The sequence below is a fragment of the Rhineura floridana genome, chromosome 1, assembly GCF_030035675.1.
Source record: "Rhineura floridana isolate rRhiFlo1 chromosome 1, rRhiFlo1.hap2, whole genome shotgun sequence".
Taxonomy (NCBI): Eukaryota; Metazoa; Chordata; class Lepidosauria; order Squamata; family Rhineuridae; genus Rhineura; species Rhineura floridana.
The window spans coordinates 303,077,997-303,102,011 of NC_084480.1; the positions used below are offsets into that span (position 1 = coordinate 303,077,997).

The 24,015-nt window shown below is 40.3% G+C and overlaps 1 protein-coding gene across 4 annotated transcripts in view; it reads right to left on the minus strand.

The window, feature by feature from the left end:
• Window positions 1–10,242: 10,242 nt before the first annotated feature.
• Window positions 10,243–24,015, minus strand: part of TMEM65 (transmembrane protein 65) — a 39,523-nt gene continuing 25,750 nt past the window's right edge. For 2 of the 4 annotated variants that reach the window (XM_061606215.1, XM_061606220.1), the window contains 6 exons: window positions 17,797–17,841; window positions 17,088–17,155; window positions 16,717–16,771; window positions 14,075–14,117; window positions 12,313–12,418; window positions 10,243–11,772 (listed from right to left, as the gene is read on the minus strand). In XM_061606215.1, the coding sequence (XP_061462199.1) occupies window positions 11,674–11,772; window positions 12,313–12,418; window positions 14,075–14,117; window positions 16,717–16,771; window positions 17,088–17,155; window positions 17,797–17,841 (416 nt within the window). In that variant the 3' untranslated portion in view covers window positions 10,243–11,673. Of the gene's footprint in view, window positions 11,773–12,312; window positions 12,419–14,074; window positions 14,118–15,753; window positions 15,827–16,716; window positions 16,772–17,087; window positions 17,156–17,796; window positions 17,842–24,015 lie in introns of those variants that run through there. The other 2 variants (XM_061606229.1, XM_061606239.1) reach the window with 2 other exon arrangements.

The window sequence follows — 24,015 nt, forward strand, 5'->3', positions numbered from 1 at the left end:
TAAAAAAGAAACTACCAGTTTCTAGTTTGTGCCTGAGGAGGTGACTTATTTGGGAACAGAAAATAACGCATGGGGTGTGGGGGGGGTAATTAATGCTTAGTCAAAGTTACTCAGAAAATAGCTGACAATAATTTGGGGTGAGGGTAAGAATTAAGTTCCTCTTGAACGCCTGAATTTTTCCTCCCCTAGAGAATAACCAGTAAAATGGCCTTCGCAATTTCACTATCCTTGAATTTTGGGCTCAGTTGTGGATCCACTTGTTGCAGAAAGCAATGGACTAAGAGGAGGACTGGAAAGAGGAGTTTAGCCCCTTTCTTCCTTAATATGAAGAGTTTTATTCGTTAAGTGAGCCAAAGTTTCTCAAAATTTTCTGAGAAAAAAATGTTGCATTAAATTCCCCACCCAAAAGAATATTTGACAACCCTCAATATCACCACCCACAAATAGTGTGGAGAGTAATGGGAGGCCATTTTTGCTCAGCCCTAGTTTTAGCTATGCAAACATTTGTAACCATTAGAATTGACTAATGTAATAATGCACTTGATATGGGGGTGTCTAAAAATTGCCACTCATCTAGCATGTCTCAGCTTGTTTCCTGATAGGTGGGGGGAGACTTGATCACATGCTGTTGTTACATGATCTGCCTTGGAGGATCCTGGCTCAAATCAGGATTCTGGTGCTTTTTGTTAAGCAGGAAGAATGGAGTCCTAAACTGTTTCATGTCCCCCTTTAATTGTTGAGAACTTCTATGGATGTTTACATTTGAAGCTGCAGTGAAGGTGGAATACACATACTTTTCTAGTTTTTCTTAGATAATCTATAGGTCTGTTCACACAATCACCTGTCTTTGAGGTTAACTCCTCCCAAAATTATTGCAACTGTTTTGTTTACAACAGGTGTGGTGAATCATTGGCTCTCCAGCTGTTGCTGAACTACAACTCCCATCAGCCCTAGCAAGCATGGAGTACTGGCCAGAGATTATGGCAGCTGTAGCTCAGCAACATCTGGAGAGCTGAAGGTTCCCACACCTGGTTCACAATTTTTTCCTAATTAGTTGGCAATCCTAAATTGCAGCCTAGACTTTCTCTGCCACAGAGATAGGATACTGCTAGGTTTGCCAGGTCCATGTCCCGATCCGGTATCTTTAGGAGAAGTCAGCCAAGTGCAGGTGTTCTTCAACTCTGTAATGAGAAAAACCACAAGGTGGAATTTTCCCTCCCCCCTCCACAACTTTTAAAGATACAGAAGACCTCTTGGAGGCCGGGCCTGGCAACCAAGAGGTCTTCTGTATCTTTAAAAGTTGGGCAGGGGGAAGGGAGAATTCCACCTTGTGGTTTTTCCCATTACAGAGTTGCAAGAACACCTGCACTTGGCTGACTTTCTCTTCTCCTAAAGATACAGGATCAGTCTCAGGCCAAGAACCTGGCAACCCTAGATACTGCCCTAGTTCTGTTTCATCACAAAACAAACAGCAGTTGGAACATCCCAGTATTATAGATGGAAGACCAAAATGAGGCTGTACACATTCACAGTGCTGGATGTGGGTCCCAAGAGGTTTGCTGCTAAGCAGCAGTCAAGCATGTAGTTCCTGATGGACCGCAACAATCTTAAGCAAATCCCAGCAGTGACTATTTCCATATACCGTAAAGTCACTAAGATGATTATGTCCTTTCCTCCTCCTTGCTAGTACACTGCAAAACCTCTCTTGGTGCCAAGGAAGACAAAAGTGATATGATACACACAGCCTTTTTGTGGTGGCCAGCAATGTAATCACACATCGATTTTAAAGTTGATGATTCTTGAGGAAGAAATCAATCACAAGAAAACTACAACATTCTGTGGCTTGGAAAGAACTCTGCATATAGAACATTTGCTTTAAAGAGGCAGGGATAGTTCTAGATATTTCATAGATCTATTCAAAACTAATTTTTGCATCACACTGGGAATAGGAAAAAGGGAGAGGGAAGTTGTATTTTTGTCCTGTTCTGACTTGGGAGAGGGCTTTAAAAAAACAAAGGAATACCAGAGTAGAATATGCAAGTCACACTATTAAAATAAGGGGTGATACAGCTTCCATCTCTTGGCCATAAAAATGGCAGGGTATAAATAAAGATAATAATAATAATAATAATAATAATAATAATAATTCTGGTAAAATGCACTGCTGCGTGTAGCCAGAAGTTTAGCTAACCAATAAAGGATGAAGGCAGACAAAATAGTCTCACCAAGCCCACCATCAAGATTCCTTCCATCTTTATGCCTGACTTATTTTGCTGCACAGGGGGCAGAGTATACACAGCCCAGAAAGAAAGAAGCCTGCCTCCTCTACTCCATTGCAGCATGGCCTACCCAATACAGGATAGATCTTGCACTTTGGGTGTGCATCCTTCCAGGCAAGAGTGGAAGATGCTTCATTAGTATGTAGTGGCAAATGGGGACCTGCCCCACCAGTCTGCCCTCAGGATTCAGGTTCCCACCTGCCCGCTTTGCTACTTACAACCAGACCAGAGGTCCTCAGTTTGTGTTGCCCTTGTAAATCTCAGCAGAGGATGGGAACAAAACTGAAATTGGCTGGGTCAGTCCATCATTGGACTCCCTGTCTTCAACCCTACCAATCCCAATGGGCATCAGCCACCACTGCATGTAAGATATGTATGGGTTTGCAATATTCTGTATTCTACAGAACACAAAAATGCACCCACCCTCTAGTCAACAGACAAACTTACTTTTGGCAATATTCATTTTCACTTCTTAGTAAGGAGATACCCAGAGTCATTCAAATCACTGTTATGGAATAAACCAGCAGCCCCCACTAAGATCCCAGAAAAGTATCAATGTGAACAAGAACGAGGGGTAATGTGTTTAAAATATTGTAACTTTTATATGATCAAAAAGAATTCTTAGTTTGGCTTGTTATATTTTGGTTGAATGGACATTGGAATGTTATTATATTGTTATATTGATATGCATTTTTCCTATTATGTTGTGAGCTACTTCGAGTGCATTTGTGCTGAAAAGTGGCATACAAATGTAATAATAATAATAAAAAGGTATAGCCTCCCACTCAAATGGCTTGTATTCCTGACAACCACTGGGCAGCTTTGAGACCTCCTCCTGTAGAGATCAATGTAGATCTGAGTCTTTTTCAAAAGTGTTGCATGTTATTTTAGACTGGGGCTAAAGTTCTAAAGGTTATTTAAAAAACAAACACCCTTATCTGTCTTTCGGCTTCAAGAACAAACCAAAATCCAGAACAGAAACTTCTTTATAATTAAATGTTTCACACAAGCTCATTCCATGGAGTTCACATCTCTGGAAAACGATACCTGCAGCTGTTAAAATCCAAGTTCCCCTTGAGATTTCAGAGCTGCAAGGTAAACACTAGTAGAGCTACAAGCCGCCTTTAGAATTACTGATTCACAGTGTCTGCCACAACATCAAGGCAGTAAGAACTGTGTTGTCTCTTGGAACAGCTGTTTTCTCTTCTGTAGACACATACAATAACTGTATCTAGGGAAATGTACAGGTTTTAACTTCCCTAGCTTTTCCAAGTTTGACTTGATAGATGTGGTTCTAGGCCAAGTTCCAATTTTAAAGCAGTCACTATCCACTGCATTAAGAAAGTGAATCCATGTGAGACAGGCGAAGGTCTAGAGCTCAATTCCTTGTCTTCAGTTGAGATGCAAGAGCTGCCCATTAATAAGTGATACAGCAGAGGAATGTAATAAAGCCAGGAAAAGTATAGGTTTGGAGGGAGGGTACCCACTCCTATTTCATAGGTTACTTAATCCTGAGAAAGATACCCAAAAATGCTTCAACTGCAGCTTTTTGGCTCAAAATGAAATATGAATGGGGAAGTGCTGTTGCACTCATATCCTCTTTCTGGACTGTCCATTGGCATCTAGTAGGTCATTGTGGGAACAAAATAGTGGACTTGATGTGCCTTTCATTTAATCCAGCATGTCTCTTAATTCTGAGCATTTTGCCTTTCACTGCCAGTACATATCAAGTTGGTTTTCATTGAGTGATCTACCTCAGCTCCAAAGTCTTTCCTGAAGAGTCATTGCCAGTTCAGATCCCATCAACACATATGCTTCTTACATGTCCAAAGCCATCTTAACTGTAAAATTTTGGTGCAAGGCACTGAATAACGCTTTGATATCTACCAACAAGATCTAACAGGGTGTTCACCCCCTTGTGTTTGCCAGGGGGGCAGGTGCTCTTTTATGGTGAAGTCAGATAAGCAATAAGGTTTGAGCAGCTGTGCTAAGTGGCTTTCATTCAGATACCAGATTATACTTCAGCGTTACATTAATACCCTTCATAGCTTTATCAGTGTCAGTTGTAAAGGGTGGCCCCCTTCCCCATAGCATTTTAGGGAAAGGGGTCTCCTATGGGTCAGTCCAGCAGCCCTCCCTAGGCCTTCACAGTCTGTACTATTGATGTGCGATGGTTGATGTCTCCTGTCTGCATGTCTGTCTCTCCCCATATCCTATATAGCTCACACATCTACACCTCCCAGGGGTTGACCCCTTCTGCATTTTTTAAACAATGTTAATATTTTGTTGTTTGAATTTTTGTGCACTGTATTCTTTTCTGATGTGTATTTTGTATATGTGTTGATTTTACTTTTTTGTGAGCTGCCTTGAGGGCCTTTGGCCAAAAGGCGGCATAGAAATAGAATAAATAAATAAATAAATGTGCCCTTCTTGGAACAGGCAGCCAGCTGTATGAGTCAGGTGACTCTTCCATCTACTTCAAAACAGACTCATGCTGAAGGCTTTCCCAAGCTTAACCACATCAAAGGGCCACCAAGACACTTGTGTTCTTAGACTGCCTTTCCTTCTTATAGAGTAGCAACTCTAAGCTGCTACTTTCTACCATAGCCCATTAAGGACTTTCAGACTCTCTTCTAGGCTACAAAATGGGGCATTAAAGGGATAGATTGATACATTCCCCATAATAGACAATGCAATGCCTTTTTATAATGCACAGGGCAAGACTAACTTATTTCACTCTTTGCAGAAGATGGTAGAATTTATTTGGAACAGTGCCAAGATGTCCCATTACTATTAAAAAGTAGAAATCCCACTTTCTTTCTGCCTCCTTTGTTATGGCTATGTGCCCTTTGCAATATTTAGAAATCTCAAGCATCCCAGGTCACATTCACACCATGGATGGTAAACTGCACTGAAAGTTTCGGCTATGAGGCAGTATATAACTGCAATAAATAATAAATAAACTGTGAATGCCACTTTGCTGGATATTTTCGGGGGGGGGCTAAGTTATTCAGGAGGAACTTCATTTCTCTCCCCCATCCCCCAAAATTGTCAATTATTTTCTGAGTAATTTTGGCTAAGCATTAATGTTACCCCGTACCCCATATGTCTCATTCTTCTGTTTCCAATTAAGGCACTTCCTCAAGCTCAAACTAGAGGCAGTTTCTTTGTAAACGAAAGGAACACTTGGATGGGTGCAGATTCCTCTCTTTGCCTGCCTGTATTCTCTTTTCTCTCATACACAGCCCTTAGTTTGGCATCCAATACTGGAAATGAATGTGGTTGTAAGTACTTAGAGTCTACTGAGAGAATGGTCACATCCACACCATACGTTTAAGGCACTTATAACACTTTAAGTCATGGCTTCTCCAAAAGAATTCTGGGAAATGTAGTTTATTAAGGGTGCTGAGGATTGTGGGTCTGTGACAGGCCTCTCAGTACCCTTAAACTTCAGTTACCAGAATTCTTTGAAGAAAACCATGACTCCTTTAAATGTATGCTGTGGATGTGACCTTCGTAACACAACCTAACTAGAAGGAATAAAGAGTTTCATGCAAACTAGTTCTCGCACATAAGTAGCAACTTGCATCAGAAATTTTTAATCCCTCACTAAGCACACTGAAGACAGTGGGTAAGTATCAAGGAAGAGTTTAGGAGGGCTATACAGAAGTTGCTATTACCATCATCTCCTCTGCTGGAAAGAATTAGGTCATATCTACCAGAAGCAAAAATGAGAAGCAACCCACGCTGCCATTTAAGTGGCATTCATGTAGAGTGAATTCTATCTGAGAAAAGCCACTTGTTCTATCTAAAAATTCATTCACTTTGCAGCTGTTGCCACTGATCATTTAGTATACCAAAACATAGAAATTACATAGATTCAATTTCATAGAATCCTTACTTTTCAGAACTTGGTGGCCCAAAATTCTCAATTATTCATTCAAGATTTTTGACCATAATATAATTCACTAGTAGTTTGTAGCTAGGACTAGAGGCAAATGGCAGGAAGCTTTATTAGCCGTTGTGACAGAGTGATTTCAGCAGGTGCAGCTTTGTTCTCTTCAAGCAAAGCACAGCTGCTGTATCCAAGTTTGCTCTGGGTGCCTCCAGACGTCCTTTTTATTTTACATTCATGAAGATTTGTGCTCATGCTGGTAGCAGGGCAGTCATACATGATCCTGCTTTCAATACTGTTTTGTACCTGCAAAGGTTTTGGGAAGGACATACCGCTTCATTTGCAGTCAGTGCACGTCCGCTAGCTTTCTGCTGAAATCATACCACAAATGTGGGCGGAGGGGTGGTTGTCCCACTTTTGTTGTACTCTAGCAAGGGAGTGCCCTTCCAGACAGCAATAAGGCAGTAACATTGGGGACCACAGAACTAAGTTAAACAATATGTGGGTAGTCCAGTATAAAGCCACCATTAATGCACTAGCATTATAACAGTGACATGTTGCCTTATACACCCGCCCTCCGTGAAGCAGTGTTAACTGCATCTCTTACCATAATCTCCAAAATTGGTACTCTAATCCAGCAATCCTATCTGAAGATGTTCCCCTGGGATTGATGGTATCATTTTAATATCACTAGTCACGTACCTCATGGGCCCAAGAAAATTAGTATAGTTCACAGTACCAGGTTGACAGCAAGGAATTCTCAATACAAAACCACACATTTTGGTAAATTTTAGTTCATATTTTCTTGTTAAAAACATTGGTCATTGCAGTACAATAATTTGACATGCAGTATCAACAAAATGCACCCAATTACATGCACAAACCAAAAAACAGTACTAAATGAACTTTGATATATTGCAAAATTGCAACAATTGACATTTAGCTAGATTTTTGTTCTGGTGCTTTCTTCAACAAGAAGTATGGGATAAAATTTAGTGTTCTAGTTAATCTGTCAGGAGTTGACTATTGCTTGGGTCTTTTATCACCAAGTATCATTCGTACCAGGAACAATAAAACAAACTAGGGGAAGTCATGAAATTTGTATTTGTGAAGAATCAGCTAATTACATAGATAGGGGCTGCAGTCAGAATTATTAAATTGCATACTCAACATTCCCCATCCAATGTGTAATCTAGATATGTGAAGGCCCGGAAAAATTCAGAAAATAAGGGTTTTTTTCCTGGGTTTTTTTGAAGCCATTTTTGTTTTTCCCCCCCAAAATTAGAAAAATTGATAAAAAGAAAAATGGATTATGGAATGTTTTATTTTAGCATGATGAATAAAATGTTTCATTGAATCTTGGTCCCCCCTTTTTCTCAGTTCTTTTTATGGGTATGGGTACTTTATGTCTGCTTGACACTGTGGAGGACTAGCAGAGACAAGTAATTTTCTTTGATATTAATGTTGATGGTTTCTTGTTTTTTTTTTAAAAAAATGTTTTTTGATTGCTCCTCATAAACTGGCAAAACAAAAGAGGTTCCTTACAGTTCAGGAGCTTATAGCTTCATTTGTTACAAAAAAAGTAAAAAATTTAACAAGTAAATTCAATTTGTAGTAATTGTTTGAATAAAATGTATTTGTAATATACCCAATGTGATAATTTTATGGCAAACCAACTTGTACGTAATTACATTTTATGTTCCTGAAGTAACAAAGTGACTTTCAATCTGTAAAACGTGCTAATACTGCATTTTTTCAGTTTTTCCAAAAATTTCCATTTTTTTCCAAAAAACAGAAAAACGTTTTTTTCCATGGCTTCAACATTTCCAAAAAATTAACATCTCTAATGTAATCCTTTTGAAACCAAATAGGATCAATTTCAGGGTGAAGCAACAAAAGTGTATTGACTGTTCTGTATAGAACCCCTAAATAAGACAACCTGAGCTGCTACGTCCATCTGTGGAAAACAAGTGTCTGGGAACCAATGCCACAGAAAGGCAGTTGAAGGAGGAGAGAAGAGATATGTGCACCAACATCTTGAGGGGGGTAGTTTAATGATTCCAGCTTCTCTTTCCAGGTCAATTCCTCCCCCTTCACCACTTTTAAAGAAGTTTGGGACTCTTACATGCAGGTCTGCTGCCAAACATCTGGTTTGATACTGAAAGTCAGGTTATCAGTATATCAGCAGAGCTACATTAAGCTAAAAGGTATTGTACATTAGTACCACAGTCATTATAGGGGATGGTTTTACTCAAATCATGGCTTGGTAATTTTTTTTAAAAAAACTGGGTTCAGTAGCAGCTAGGACACATTAATTTGTGATCATGTTAAAGTATTTCACTCACTTAAGATGTGCATTAAATTTGGAATAGTAGGACAAGAGTATATTTATTGTCTTTATAATTTAAAAAACCCTTCAAAATGACTCCATAACTCCATTTAAAAATACTGTGGTGTGCCAACTTGTAGATACAGCTTCTGCTAGGATTGCCATTTTGTTTTTTAATAAGCTAGTTAAGCACAAATGCTCTCAGGACAGTTGACAAATCCAAAAATGATGAAACTATAAAATCAGCTCAGAAAAATAAGATACTGGGGGCACCAGCTAAAATCATAAACAAGTAATTTAAGGAGTAATACAATATAAAAGCATTCAACTGAAGTTGAAAAGACAAGAGTAGACCCCAGCCAGGCTTCTTGGTGAGGACATTTCAAAAGTGAGGTGCCATAAGCATAAGAGGCCCTTCCCCCAGTCTTGGTCCACCTCAGGAAAAGGGCTTTGGGAGGACAGTACTTAAAGGTACAGGCAGATTCACACAGAAGGTGGCAGTCCTTCAGAAGCCTGGGTTCCAGGTAGGGATGGGATCCGTTAGCTGGTACCACTTCAGAAGCATTCCATCAACCTAAGGCAGTATCCATTTGAGTTTGTTCTTTGTCTGCTATCCACTGCTTTTACTGGCCTGATTTCCCCCCTCATCAGTATTAGTATTTTGGAAATTTTCTTTCAAAATATTGATAAATGAAAGGAGTTTCGTTGCTGTCGCCTCCTTCACTGTGACTGGGGCTGGTCAGTTTTCATGTTAGCAAGCAAAGACCAGACTTTGGAAAGGAAAAGAGGAAAGCAGTTTTCAGTGCCCCCCCCACCCAAGCCTAGAATCAAAATATGGGTGAGACTTGGTTTGCTTCCTCCCACTTAAGAGTTTGGATTATTTGCGTAGCGGGGGTGGCAGAGAGTGAGAGAGTACTGAACTGTTTTGCTGTGTGTAAAACCAATAAAAGAACAATATAGTCAAGGAGGAAAAAAATGGTGTCAGGGAAAGCCACTGAAGTTCGGAGCAAACAGGATCACTCTGCAAAGATGGAGAACATGCAGACCATTGAAAAATCTGGTACTAAATCCAAATTAATCAGAATTCTCACCCATCCCTAGGTTCCAGGTATTTGAAGATAAGAACATTACCTTCATGCTATGAGAAACTTCATCTACTTGATTTTTACAAATTAAGCTGCTGCTAAAGACAAAAAAAAAGGCAGACCCATTTTTGATCAGCTGATAATCCTAGGTACCAATAGTGTTAAAAGGGAAGAACACCAAATTCTGAACCCAACTACTCCAGAATGGTCTCACTGAATTAACTGCTCAATCCTTATTATGCTTAGTCAGAAGAAAGTCCCATTGATTTCAATGTTGCTTCCAAGTACGGTCACTTAGGTTGGTAGCTTGTATATGACAACTCCCAAGAATTTAGGAATAGGGTAGCCACTTCCCTTCCACATTTTACAGTTAGAAACAGGCCAAGGCTTATTAGGATAATGCCTCCATATAGGCTAAAAAAATCTAGGATGTCAAAACAAGAAAAAGTCATAAAAGGATTCCTACAGCAACATATTCATTTCTAATTATGTTCTTTGTTGGTTGTATGTGTAGAAGTTGGATATTCAGTACAAGGTATAATGTATTATTCATAACATGGCAAAGATTATTATTAACATTCTCTACTGAAGTTCCAACAAGTAAAAGCTACTTTGGATAATACACACCAAGTAAAATGGAAAGAAACCCCTATGTCCTAATAAATGAAAAGTAATCAAGTTTATTTATTTTAAGTTACATTTTGCACATAAGATCCACTCATCTAGCCCAAGTCTAGACATTCAAAAGGCATTCCAAGACACATCCAGTCTAACATTTTGCCCCAGTTAGTATTCAAAGAGACAAGGACACTAAAATTGCTTTCTAATTCAGGAGACATCCAGAAGTGGCACAGTTAAGGCTGTTTCTCACTGAAGGCAACACACTTTTGAAGAGCTACATCTTTTCAAGGCTTAATCTTACCTTTACACTAATTCTAAATTCCCACCTAAACCCCACTCCCTCCCTCTCACAGTGCACCATACGCTGCTTTTTCTCCGTCCATCTCAACAAGTGCATAAAATGTACAAATACACTCTCTTCTGCAAACAATAGAACCTCTATCCTGTTGTGGTTTTCCCAGATGCCTAGAATTTAGGAATGAAATTCAATAGATGGAAGTTATATTTATTTCTTTTTTGAAGAGGCATGGAAGGACGGCAACACATGCACACCAACTGAAGCCCGATTTTCAAAAATACTGTTTCAGCACTGTTGCAAACTGGGTGATAGTGCTCATCAACACTAGAAAGCCAAGTAAAGAGACTACCGTTAACTATCATAGAGGCAAGATGTTTTGCACAGCTTCCTAAAACCAACCACTGGGCAAACCCTCATTTCCTAATTGTAGCCTGTGTTGCACATACGTAAGATTCCAACTTTTAGGCCTCCCCTGATCTCAGCTGCCAATTTGATGAGGGATGTATTCCAAGCAACATCTATGGAGATTTGAGATATAGGCAGAACTTGAAACTGATCTTCCTTTAACTGATTTCACTGTCAATGTAATTGCCTCATATTTCAGCAGATATCCAAATCCTAGTTCAAATGATGCTTTGTTCAAACAGGTCTTGTTATTCGATTGTATAGTTAGTGTAAATGATAAATAAAAGCAGCAAGAGAGCCAAGACATTATATCTCCTAAAGCCACCTGTCACCCAGCTTCACTGAATGTCCAGAATGGAGGGTCTGATGAGCAGCAAGGGCAACTTGTGCCATGCATTTACAAACGCTAAGTAAATATGCAAACCCAAAATCCATACAGTACATTGATGGCAAGCAGTTAAAGAAATAATCCTTGTAAAAGATAGAGGCAAAAGGAGGAGAGACGGGCGGGCGGGAAGAATGGTAAACATCAACTGCCAGTGTAAGTGAAACACACACATCAACAATTTAATTTTAAAAAGGAAAAACCCTTATAAAAGATGTACTAGGACAAAGCCACAATAAGTTAGCGTTTCCATAAAACGGCATGCTGTTTTGTTCCCCACTCTATACATTGTTACTGTCTGCATAATGCTAAGTATTTTGACAGCATAGTTGTATAACTGAGGTACATTAGTTTATATGTAAACATTGTAAAAAGGTTATTTTTTTCCTTCCAGTTTTTTTTCTTCTTCATCTCCCAAGAAGAACAATGGAAACATTCCTAAAAGGCAGCCAATGGTCACTCCAATAGCCTTACCCTAAAAAACACAAAGAAAACGTGTTCACAATTCAGTTATCAAGGTTTTAAGATTACTGGCCCATCAACATGCACAGGAAGTAACATGCAATGAACCTCATTTCTATTATCCTTCTTCCTCCCAAATATCAATTCTACACAGGATCTTACATTAAGGTGCACAGTTACATTCTTGACAGCCTCTCCTCCTATTTTTAGAGGAGTTTATTCCCACAAATATTTGGTAACATGCACCTGGTATTTGCACATGTTCTACTGTTCAGGAGTAATCTGGTTACTGAAGTTGCTACCTATCACTGCCCAATGACCATTTGGTCATATTTATTTATTTATTACATTTACATACCACCCCATAGCCAAAGCTCTCTGGGCGGTTTACAGCAATTAAATACTCCCTTGTGGCTGCCTTGCACTTGCCAAAATAGATTTGAATGCTGTTCTGAGGTGCTACTGCACTACACTGTATCTGCTGCATCAATTTAGCCTCTCAGTAGTCAAAATAGTGTATATATAAATACTTTTACACAGAGCGTATACTCACCAAGTGTGCACTGACACGTGTTTGCCACATGTCAGCTTGTTTGGGTGTTAGATCGGGAATGGAGAGGCCCAACCTGGAGGCCATAGCTTCAACATAACCTGCAAGTCTTAGAAAACAAAACAAAAATATTCGAGCACAAGAATATGAAAAGGTATATACCAGTTGCAGAATGCTTAAGTTTTGCTGCTTGTGAAAATGTAGTAAGTGGTTCTGTCTCCTGAATATATGTCTAACCAGCACTTTGGAAAGCCTACAGAGCTGAAAAAGTAGCATTTCAATGCTGCTGCATAAAATTGTTGTGGCTCTATCTTAAGGGGGCACCTAGTTGACAATGAAAAGATCAGGGGAGTAGATTCTGCAGCTTATAACTGGAACATAGTTCTATAGACTGATTTGAAACTTGGGGTGAGATAAGCTTGAGGATGGTGCATGCCAGATTTGTGGTAGACAGCATAAAAATAGCTTCTTTGGAACAAGTTAAACATCTGACAAGACACTCTGGCCTGTTGGCAGATGTTGTGTACTTTTGTTCCATAAACTTTGCTGGGGTGGTTTTTCTAGAAAAGATTACTTTGGGCTGTATCCAATGTAGGATTAGGTACTATCAATGCAAGGATTTTTGCTTGTGCAATGGAACATTCTCTCCCTCTCCTCCTCCCCCTGCACACCCCCTAAATCTATTCTAGGGGTTACCACAACTTTCTGGAGCAGATTTGAGTGGGTGTAGGGCATGCATGGGGCAAGGAGAGGGGGAGAAGTCCTGTCATACAAACAAAAATCCTTGCAGATAGGACCTCTGAATGGAATACTGCCATTTATTTCTACTGCACTTTTTGGAAATGGTTTGTTGTGTCTATTCATAGAATCATAGAATCATAGAGTTGGAAGGGGCCTTGTAGGCCATCGAGTCCAACCCCCTGCTCACAGCAGGAAATCCACAGCTAGAGCATCTCCCGCAGATAGCATCCAGCCTCTGCTTGAAGACATCCAGCGAAGGGGATTCCACCACCTCCCTAGGCAGTCGGTTCCATTGCCGAACTGCCCTTACTGTCAAGAAGTTCCTTCTAATGTCCAATCTGAATCTACGCTCCTACAACTTAAAACCATTAGACCTAGTCCTACCCTCTGGGGCAGCAGTGAACAAATCTGTACCCTCCTCTATGTGACAGCCCTTCAGGTACTTAGAGTGTAATCATGTCGCCCCTCAGCCTTCTCTTCACCAGACTGAACATGCCAAGTTCCTTCAACCTTTCCTCATAAGACTTGTTCTCCATACCGGCTATCATCCTCATCGCCCTCTTCTGAACCCGCTCTAACTTGTCTATATCTTTCTTAAAATGAGGCGCCCAGAACTGAACACAGTATTCCAGATGAGGCCTGACTAATGCAGAATATAGTGGGACTATTACTTCCCTCGACCTGGAAACTATAGCTCTGTTTATGCATCCCAAAACCGCGTTTGCCTTTCAGTGAACAGAGTCTATTGTTCTGCCACTGTCAGTCATTCAGCTCCAAGGCAGTGAAGCCTTGAAGTGAAGCTGGAACTAGCCACAAGACAGAACAGGATACCATACCATGGGGCCCACAGCATCATTGTTGGCAAAGTAAATATTGGCATCTGATTGGCCACTGTGATAACCTAGATGGGTCTTTGGTCAGATACAGTAATATTATTTTGTAAACTGGGCATTTGGTCTGATATAGTAACATTATTTTGTAAACATAAATACTAAACGCCTACAAAAATATAACTAAAACTTACCCCAATCCAGCTAAATCCGAGACAAGATTTCCCAAGGCAGCAGCTAGACATTAGAGAATCACAAACATTATATGAAATACATCTACTAATAAAGGAACAATACAATGCATAAATGCTAAAAATTTTATTTCTTGTTATGGTTCAAAACCCAAAATAATTCCTAGGACTATTTATTTACTGTCAACTCTTTATACTACACTTTCTATAAAATATTCAAGGCAGCTTATACAGTTTTAGGAGCATAACAATTTAAGAACAGTAACCCACAGAATTAAACAGCCTTTGTAGCCTGTTTAAATACAAGCAGGAAATGGCTAGGGAGGCATCTTGCAAGACTATTCCAGATCATGGGTGCCATGACTCAAAAGACCCTCAGATGGGAGTACCTGAAGCAGAGTTTCAGAAGACGAACGAAGTGGTTAGATAGGCTCACATGGAGGAAGACAATTCTTGTCTTTTGGTCCCTGGACAGTTAAGAGGTCAAAACCAGTACCTTGAATTGAAGCTGGTACAAGTTCAGGGTAGTATGGGACTGGGGAACCTCTGGCTTGTGGGCCTAACTGTATCAGCTAGATCTTCCTATTTGGCCAAGCCACATGGAACAGCTCGACATTTGATATTATAAATGACATCAGGTGCAGGGCAGGTAAAGTCAGGGCTAGGCCAAAAAGGAATTGCCTCCTGCAACACAATTTGAAGCACAGTGTAGGGCTCTCTGCAAATGCTGAGGATCAACTGATCAGCATGGCTTGGCCAAAGTGGACTGTACACCTCCACCTGGCGAGGGGGATGGAGGAGCCATCTCGTGTTCAAGCACTTTTTCCAACTGCTTTGAATACAAACCACTTTCTATGGAAAGAAAAATGCTCCATTATTAAAGGGAGCATTTTTATCTTTCCAGAGGAAGAAGTTTGTATTCAAAGCACTGGAAGAAGCACTTTCAATACAAATCGCTTTCTCTGCAGACGAGAAAATGCTCTGCTTTTAGGAGGGGAAAATCCTCCACTTTCTCTACAAATACTTTAAAGAGGCTCCCTGTAACCACCAATCAACTGTGACAGGGGGCCTCTTTCGGGGTGCACATCTTCAAGGAAAGTTTTTGTAATTGCTGATCAGCTTATCTGTGGTTACAGCAACCTTCTTTGACAGATGTCAATCACCCAACATCATTATGACACCAGATGATTGACTGACAGATGGTCCAACCCACCTACCCCCAGATCCCATTTCCCACCCTGGTGTCGTATGATCTGATTCGCTGGCTCCCATGAAAGGTCTGGCAGCTGTATTTTGAACCAAACTAAAGCTTTTAGACTGTTTTCAGTGTCAGCCCCACATGGACTGTATTACAGTCACTGAATATGGAGATGAATAGAGTATGTATCATTAAGGCTAGTCTACTGGCTTCTGGTTTAAAATAGCTCAGCTTGTAGTAAAGTGAATGACTGTAGCTCAGTGACAGAACACATGCCTTGCATGCAGAAATCCCAGGTTCAAACCCTGGTATCTCCAGGTAGGGATGGGAAAGATCCCCATCTGAAGCCCTAGAGACCTGCTGCCAGTAAGTGAAGACAATGCTGAATTAGACTGAACAATTATCTGACTCTGTATAAGGCAGCTTCCTATATTCCTAGTATTATGAGCATGATAATCATGTTAAGAAACCTGCTTAGATTATTGAATTTGATCTACTACTAATATTTTGCATCCAGGTTCATGATCGGCCAGTCAATCCAATTGGGTGAAAGAGATCTAAAATTCAAAGAGGAGACTATTTAGTAATACTTTGAACTTATGACTTCTAGAAGATTATATGCTACCACACTTTCATCTAAAAGGAAGATACTTCATTTCAAGAGCCATGATGCAACAGAATTTTTCTTGTTGCTCTATTAGTAACAATTTGGATATGCAAATGGTAAATAATATTTTGCTAGGACATCACCAGTTTTCACCACAGTAGACCAACCTCTAAGGCTCATACTACCTAACCGGAGCTTATTTAGAGAACTAATATCCCATCTTTCTGTTTCCCAAGAAACACAGGGTGGCTTACAACAAAAAATGAAAAAACACTAAAAATGTCAGTTAAAACTACAGTATTTAAGAGAAAGAATTTCTAAGTATCCTCTCTCAAGGCTGAAAGTGTGAGAAGGAAATGAGCCCCTCACACTTTCTTTAAAGAACAGAGAGAAAGGACATGTAGAGAGAGGCTACTTAACCCTTTTGCCTTTGAATCTTTTTCAGTTCTAATCATCGTCCCCTAACAGCTTTATCACCCACAGGCACCTTGTAGCTCCCCCACCCCTAGAGAAAAAGCAACTCAGGGAAGGTAATTGAGAACTAGAAACAGAAAGGGAAGGAGTTACACATCCTCTCCCTGGCTGCCTTTACTTGCACTCGGACAAACCCTGCCTTGCATGAAAAAATGTGGCAGAAAGATTCATGGAATTCTATTGCAGTTTCTGTGTAAGTACTGAGTTTTCATAAGATTATCTGGTAACAAAGTTTCCAGCTGGCACTACAAAGCATCAATCAGTAGCATTTTCAATGGGTAGCCTATTGCCCAAAACTCGCTGGTAAATCACACTGCTACACAGCTATAGCAAAATTGACATCGACAGTCAGTAGAGATTACTTGCCCGCCATGGTAGAAATTCCAAGTACAATTCCTATTGACAGTTCTATCTGTGTGCCCTAAAAATAAAGAATATTTTAATATAAAGTTTCATTACTATCCATGCAATCATTAACAAAGACAAGGTCATAGCAGTTGTTTATTTATAAAATGAAGGCATTAGGGATTGCAAGTTCTCCTCCACCCAGTTCTCGTGAAAGCTCCAAAGGCAACATGCACAATATTATATCTATATAGCAGGATGTTAAGACATTACTGAAAATGACAGAAATCTTCCTAAAACCAGTATTACATATTTTATCATATCACGATAAGTGGATATTGAATATAAGCCCAACATAAATCAAGTTTGATACCAAGGAACAACAGACTTACCGCAGCAATCATAATTGCATTATCAAAAAATCCAAAGCCTACAAAAGGTAGTGCATTGTGGAAGAACACTAGAAGAAAGAGACACATGTGTGAGGAGTGCTTTTAAATGCTTGCAATTCATATATGCAGACTACTGCTGAATTCTGGTTTCTGCAATCTATGAAATTATTTGAAGAAACTTCCATATGAACTGTAATGTGCTTTTATTTACAGAAATGGATATGACAGCCTGTTTCCATGTATAAACCCAATACATGGCCAAATACCAGCAATTTGTGTGTAGTGCAATACAAACACAGAAGAAGCTGCTGTAGGCCCAATTCATTTAGCATTTCCCCCACCCCCAACAATTTCATATATGGGAGCAATCATGTGGGGAAAAAAGCTGTCTATAACCATGAATTTACAGTGACAAAGATCTGGATAAAATAGTTCCATCTTCTCACAGCCCTATTTTATTTCTTCCTCTTTCCACCCCACTGCTCTCATCTCAGCTAAAGAGAAAGATTACTAGGAAGAATTACTTTTGTAAAGTGGGCAGATTTATGAAATTTCCATAATTAATTCATAACCTGGGGAAGAAAGAAGAGTTCTAAGATGTTTTGATTAAAGAGGCCCACTGTATTCATATATATTCAGCTTATCAACAGCAAAGTATTAGAGATGTCTTCTGTATAGTCAGCTTCAAAAAACTTAAGACACAATTTACCGTGTTTCAGCTGTGCAGTGGATGGTGGCTCAACCTCCAACTTCTCTAGATAAGTAAAAAAAGTGATTAAAAAAGCAATATAAAACACAAACAATATAAGCACAAAAATTTGGATATTCATTCTAACAGTGCAATTTACTATATACAGAATATAAAATAGTCATTTTCATATAAAATTTAGCTATTTTCAAATGGTTCTTTCGTAAGCTACTGCACAAAAAACTGCAGCTTTGCAATGCACAGCAGTCTTCTGTGACTTGGTTTCAGATCTATGCTCTGCTCTAGCTAAATAATGCTAGCAGAATTATCCACTTCTTACACACACTGATGTAGCACCATTTCACAAAATAATTAACTTTATATTATTTTGCTTGATCATTTGAGGCACTGAGTAATGTTGGCTATGATACTCCAGTTACATTGTCTCTAGACCAGTGATGCCTAACAGGTGGTTGGTGGAATTCACCCCACTCAAATTTAATTGATCTTGAAAAATCCACCCTTTAATCACAGCATATGACAAGGGTACTTGAGCATGTTGTTACCCCTTTATTAAACCTACAATTTAAGCTATTCCATGGCCTTTAACCCTCTTAAGTACCCTACACCATAAGCAAGGAGTGGCTAAAATGTATACATTGATGTTGGCCACTTATTACCCTTAGGTAATCTTGATAAAATCCATTCTCTGGATTTGAACACTACCCAATCTCACAAAAAGACTGCTTACAAGAAAAAAATCTCCAGCACTGGTTAGTGGCATTTCCTGCCCAAAGTCTGGGAACTTGTACAAACCTTTCTGACTTCAAGCAATGCTCTGCAACTCAAATACAGTTAAATTTATTTACAATAGAATAAAATGATACCAGACTGTAGGGAGTCATTTAACTGGTATCCTGCTACTGCAGAGCAAGTAACATAAGAACTTGCTCTCTTATTATGATTTAACAGTTCTTAAAGAAGTAATAGTATTTGGCAAAAAATATGAAAAAACATTATTTTTATTAATGGTACAAGCAGGTTAGGTCACATTGCATGTACAACTCTGTACAGTGCACTCAGTATAGTGTAGTTGATAACCTGTTTTGAATTTAAGTGGGGAGAAGCTTAACAGATGCCATGGGGTAGTCACTATGCCTCAGCCTAACCTACCTCACATCATCACTAGGTGGTTGTTAGAACTCCTTTAAGCCCTCTTGAGCTTCTTGGGTATGATACAGACGCAAAGGAGTTAGTTTTTCTAGTCCAAAAGTACAAAGCATTAACTGTGATTGGGTGTGTGCATTTTATAAACAGTAATGTTAGAAAGACAACTTGCTTTAAACAGAATGTCCTACATATGCAGACTGAAGGATCATCTTACCTGAAGCTAGTTTCTGTGCCTCAGATCCATCAGTTCAGAACACAGTACATACAGTATGTAGTTCCTCTCCAACCTGCCTGTCAAGGCAAAGCCAGCAAGTCACTTGCCAAGATACTGTCAGGACAGTGAGAGTTTTAAATACACTATACTGAACAAAATATATAAAAAAGGACCTTTACTGAAGAGCCCATAAAAACAAATGGCATTATGTGGTAGAAGACATCTGGACTGGTGGATAAGATGCACAGAAACCAGATCAAGTATATTTTAACCTTATTTCAGCAGCTGAAAGGTAATATTACAAATATGGCATGAAAACTAGTTAAATGTTTACCAAATAGAAGAGTCTCATGTCTAGGTTTCACTCTAACAAATGGCTCCACAGTTAACACAAATAGTCTATATGGAGTAAATGTCTATTGATTCTCAAATGTTTTTAATTTTTTTTAAAAAAATGTGTTTAATTTGTATATTTGTTTTTAATGTTTTTAATTGTTGTAAACCGTCCAGAGAGCTTTGGCTATGGGGTGGTATATAAATGTAATAAATAAATAATAAATAAATAAATGGTTGCTTCAGAAACAAGAACTTCCCATTCTTTGTGTTGTACTTCATACAAATGTATCCACTGAACCCATTACACCTGTGCCCTTTTCCTGCCAGAAGCAGCCCCCCAAACTGCTGTTTGCTCATAGCACCTTAAGAGGCAAATAGCAGATTAATTATTCATGCATGGAAGAGGTATCTTGGAGGTTCAGATAGTTTCCTCTGGAAACATCTGAAAAACAGATAAAGTGAAGCCATTAAAATATGATTGTATCTTTGTTGGTGACCACAAACTCTTGGTTTGCATAATTTGGGTTACCCTGGTGGAGAGTTTAGCATATACCATATATTCCGGCGTATAAGACGACTGGGCGTATAAGACGACCCCCAACTTTTGAGAAGATTTTCCTGGGTTAAAAAGTCGTCTTATACGCCGGAATATACGGTACTTCAAAAGAAAAATCACCAAGCCCTCTGACAACTACTAGCACACATCTTTCACAAAAGCAGCCAGCAAGGAAGTGCAAAATGGTGACAAGCTACTAAATCATGAAAATCAAATGCACCTTGGCAAAAACAAAAACTGGGTGGTTCTGCAATAAGTAGAGCAATTTATTTAACTGAGAGAGCTCTGTCTTAAAAGATTACACAAGAGGATTTGTACAGCTGGATGGATGGTGGCTGTCACTTTCAGTATCAAATACAATGTTGTGCAACAGGCAAGATGAGACCTGCTTAAAAATACTAATAATAAAACCACAGTTACTAAGAAGGGCAAATATGAACTCAAGAATGTGGTAATGGTAGGATAAGAGACAAGAGGCATTGTTAAAGGGACATCCATAAACACAACAACTGTATGAAGATAAGCAGGAAGAGACACAGCATATTCTGGAGATTGAAATATTGATTGCCCCTTGCCACATTTTTGACTATTATTAGGATGATCTCAGTATCCCACTCCTTCATACACGTAAGCAGGAAAATAATCTAAACTGGCAGGAGGGGAAGAGACAAAGTCACTGGGTGATAACTATTCCTAAGTGATTAAATCCAGCACTGGAATGTGCAACCAAATGAATGCAGATTAAAGCCAAGAGAACAGAGACGTCGTGCTTTGCACACATACAAAAAGGAGTGTATGTGGGATGGAGAGGCAATCAGTAATGAAATACGTGGTGCTGAAGAAAAAGATAAAGAAAAAACAGTTAAGGAGACGAGAAAAAAAATACGAAGGAAGATGATTAGAAAAGAAATCAGGAAAATCATAGAGAATGTATATTGTATGAACTGAGATGCAGAAGGGTTTTTTGGTGTTTGAGTGAAGACTGGCTTGTTTCCTTACAGACAGTGGCACTGCCTATGCTTTGCATGCAGATGCCCTCAGATACATTCCTGGCATCTTTGGTTTTAAAAAGCATCAATACAAGGTAATGGAAAACACCTTTCTCAGCCCGAGACCATGGAATGATGTTGCCCGTCAGAATAAACAATATTGGCCTAGCTGGTGAACCAGTTTAATATGGTATAAAGCAGCTTCCTCTATTTCCCAAACAGCACCCTTGTGACATCCTAGCTGGGATGGGCAGTCTGTGGCCTTTCAGACATCCTTGGCCTACAATTCCCATCATCCTGGAACACTGGAAAGGCTGGCTGGAGACAATGAGAGTTACAGTAGTCTTACAACATCTGGACCGCCACATGTTCCCCAGCAATACCCTGCCCTACCCTAAAAGCTAACAGGTTTAGTGGCATAAGCTTCTGTGAGCTAGAGCTAATCCAAAAACAGCTTATGCCACAATGAACCTGTTAGCCTTTGGGGCGTCACAAGACTCTTTAAACGCACAAAACGAACACGTTTGCTGCAACAGACTTTTCACAGAGCCGCCCAAGTAGGATCTCTTCCTCACAATAGACCGGGGGGGGATAAGTTGCACGTAGTGCCCATCAACACACCCACCCCAGTGCTGTAGCCGCGGAAGGAGCGATATCAAGTCAGACAACGTGGCAGACGGGAAAGCCCTCGGAGGGGGGGGGTGTCTCCAGGACGGAGGAAAAGACCGCAGGGGGGAAGGGGAGAGAGAGAGAAGGAAGAAAGATCTTGAAGGGAAACGGAACGTGGTAAGGGGACGACGACCCCGTTGGCTCTGGGCTAGCCAATGAACTCGTCGCCTCCTTTTAAACGAACAGCTTATGACTAAATTGCCAGTGCTACGTTGCAGCGACATCCTCATTTTTATTTTTTGGCATTCCGGTTATTGGAACGACTTGGGTTCAGGCAGTTCGTTTCCAGGGAAGTCACTTTCCGAGCACAAAAGTGTTTAGGGGAAACATACAGCACCTAAGCCAGCCGAAAAAGACGCCGCAATTCCCTCACTCACCCGTCTTTCCGCTTGGCCTTGTAGACGTGCCCGTAGGTCCCCCTCCCCACCTTGCAGCCCTCGTACTCGAAGAGGTCCTCCACTCGTTCCCGCTCCCCGGTCAGCTTCACCTTGAAGTCATAGTACATCTTCATTCAGCGCCCGCACCCGCCCGCCTCAGACGACACCCCGCCCTGCGGAGCCCCCGCCCGCCACCGCCGCAGGCACGGGGGAGGAGAGGGAGGAGGCCCCGCCGCCGTTGCGACGCGGACCATCCAGGTGAAGGCGGGGGTGGGGGAGAAGGGAGACTGCCGCGTGCGCGGGGAAAGGGCGGGAGCGGGGGGGGAATGGAGGCTGCTGTTGGTGGTACGGCTACTACCCTCAGCCGGCTCAAGAACCAAACAGGCAAAGCGCACCAAAAAAACACACAACCCCCGACAGCCGGTATCTCGCAACTCGGAATACGGCAGCCGTGCCTGACCACGCTGCTGCAAAAGAAGAACGTCGCAAACCCAACACCCCCCCAGTTCCCCGCCCCTTTTCTCTGGTCTCTCTCAGTACTAAAGAACGCACCACGTGCAATCCACCCGGCTCCCTGGCCACGCCTCCTCTTTACGTATGCCCTCAACCTTGGTTCCCTTCCCCCAGCATGCATCGCGCCTTGGGTTACCACCACCACCACCCCGCGAAGGATTGGGAAGTACCGGTAGTCTATATATTATTATAATTGATATTCACATCCTGCCATTTATCAAAGTTCATTACAGCTATAGAACACACAGCCCTGAGACAAACACAGACACCCCATTATTTCCAACAACCCTTCCCTAGAAAGGTGCTTCATACTCCACTTATGCTCTGGAACACCCAACCTATTAACATTAGGCAGGCACCCTTGCTATATACTATAGGCCTGCTAAAGCCTTTTTTTCTAGCAAGCCTACCCAGACAACTTGTTTTGTTTTAAATTTTTTGCTGATTTTATCCATGTATTTTATTACTTTATGCACCCAGTTAGAGATTTTTTAATTGACCTGTTTATAAATTTTTCTAAATAAAAATAAAATAAATATTGGCTGCATGGGGAACTATAGATTATTCTGAAAATGATTACTTAAAGATAGAAAATATAGACTAGAATTTCATCCTTTTCATATCCTCTAACATTCTTGTAGCTATCATCTAGTAGAGTGGTTTTCAAATTGTTTTTAGGGAATGGTTACTAAGAAACTTATTAGAGGATGTTCAGCGAGAAGATCAGCAGCAGCAGACAAGCTTTTCCAAAAAGAAATTGTCCAATACTAAGGACCTTTCCTAGCATTTTTTCTCTTTTTGCTATAGGATAGCTGGGTATGCTGGGAACACATTTAATTTATTCAGGGCAAAGTTTTGCTCCTAGAACAGGTAGGAACAAAGTAGATTGGGATCTACCAGTAGATGGCAGGATGATTTGCAATAAAATTGACAAGAGTCTCTACCTTGTATTCTGATAGTACAACAATGGAGTTTTTTCTTCCTTCTTTGAAATTAGCTGATAATCTGTGGTAGATGCAGATCATCTCAGTATATAGCTCATGGGGTGTAATGGGCAAATATGTTAGCCCCTTGAGGCACCATTTTGCATCTGACACCACCCCTCTCCCACCACTATACTGAGCCTGACTCCGATTGGTGGATCTCAGTAGAAGCAGAGGACAAGAGTAGATCCCACAACCCTGAGGTCTTCCCTTGCCTACCCTACAACATCCCTCAGCATCTTCTACAGTGCAGGTTAAGTTCCTTGACAGACAAGACGGTGGTATCTGAAAGCCACTGAACTCGTAAAGGAACAACAAAGATACCATCTTCTGAGGAAAAGTTGTCATTCCTTATCTACCATTTTTATAATTTAAAGTAATTTAATAAGGTGTTTAGAAACCTTTTTTTTCTTTCGGAATACTCCAAGAGGCT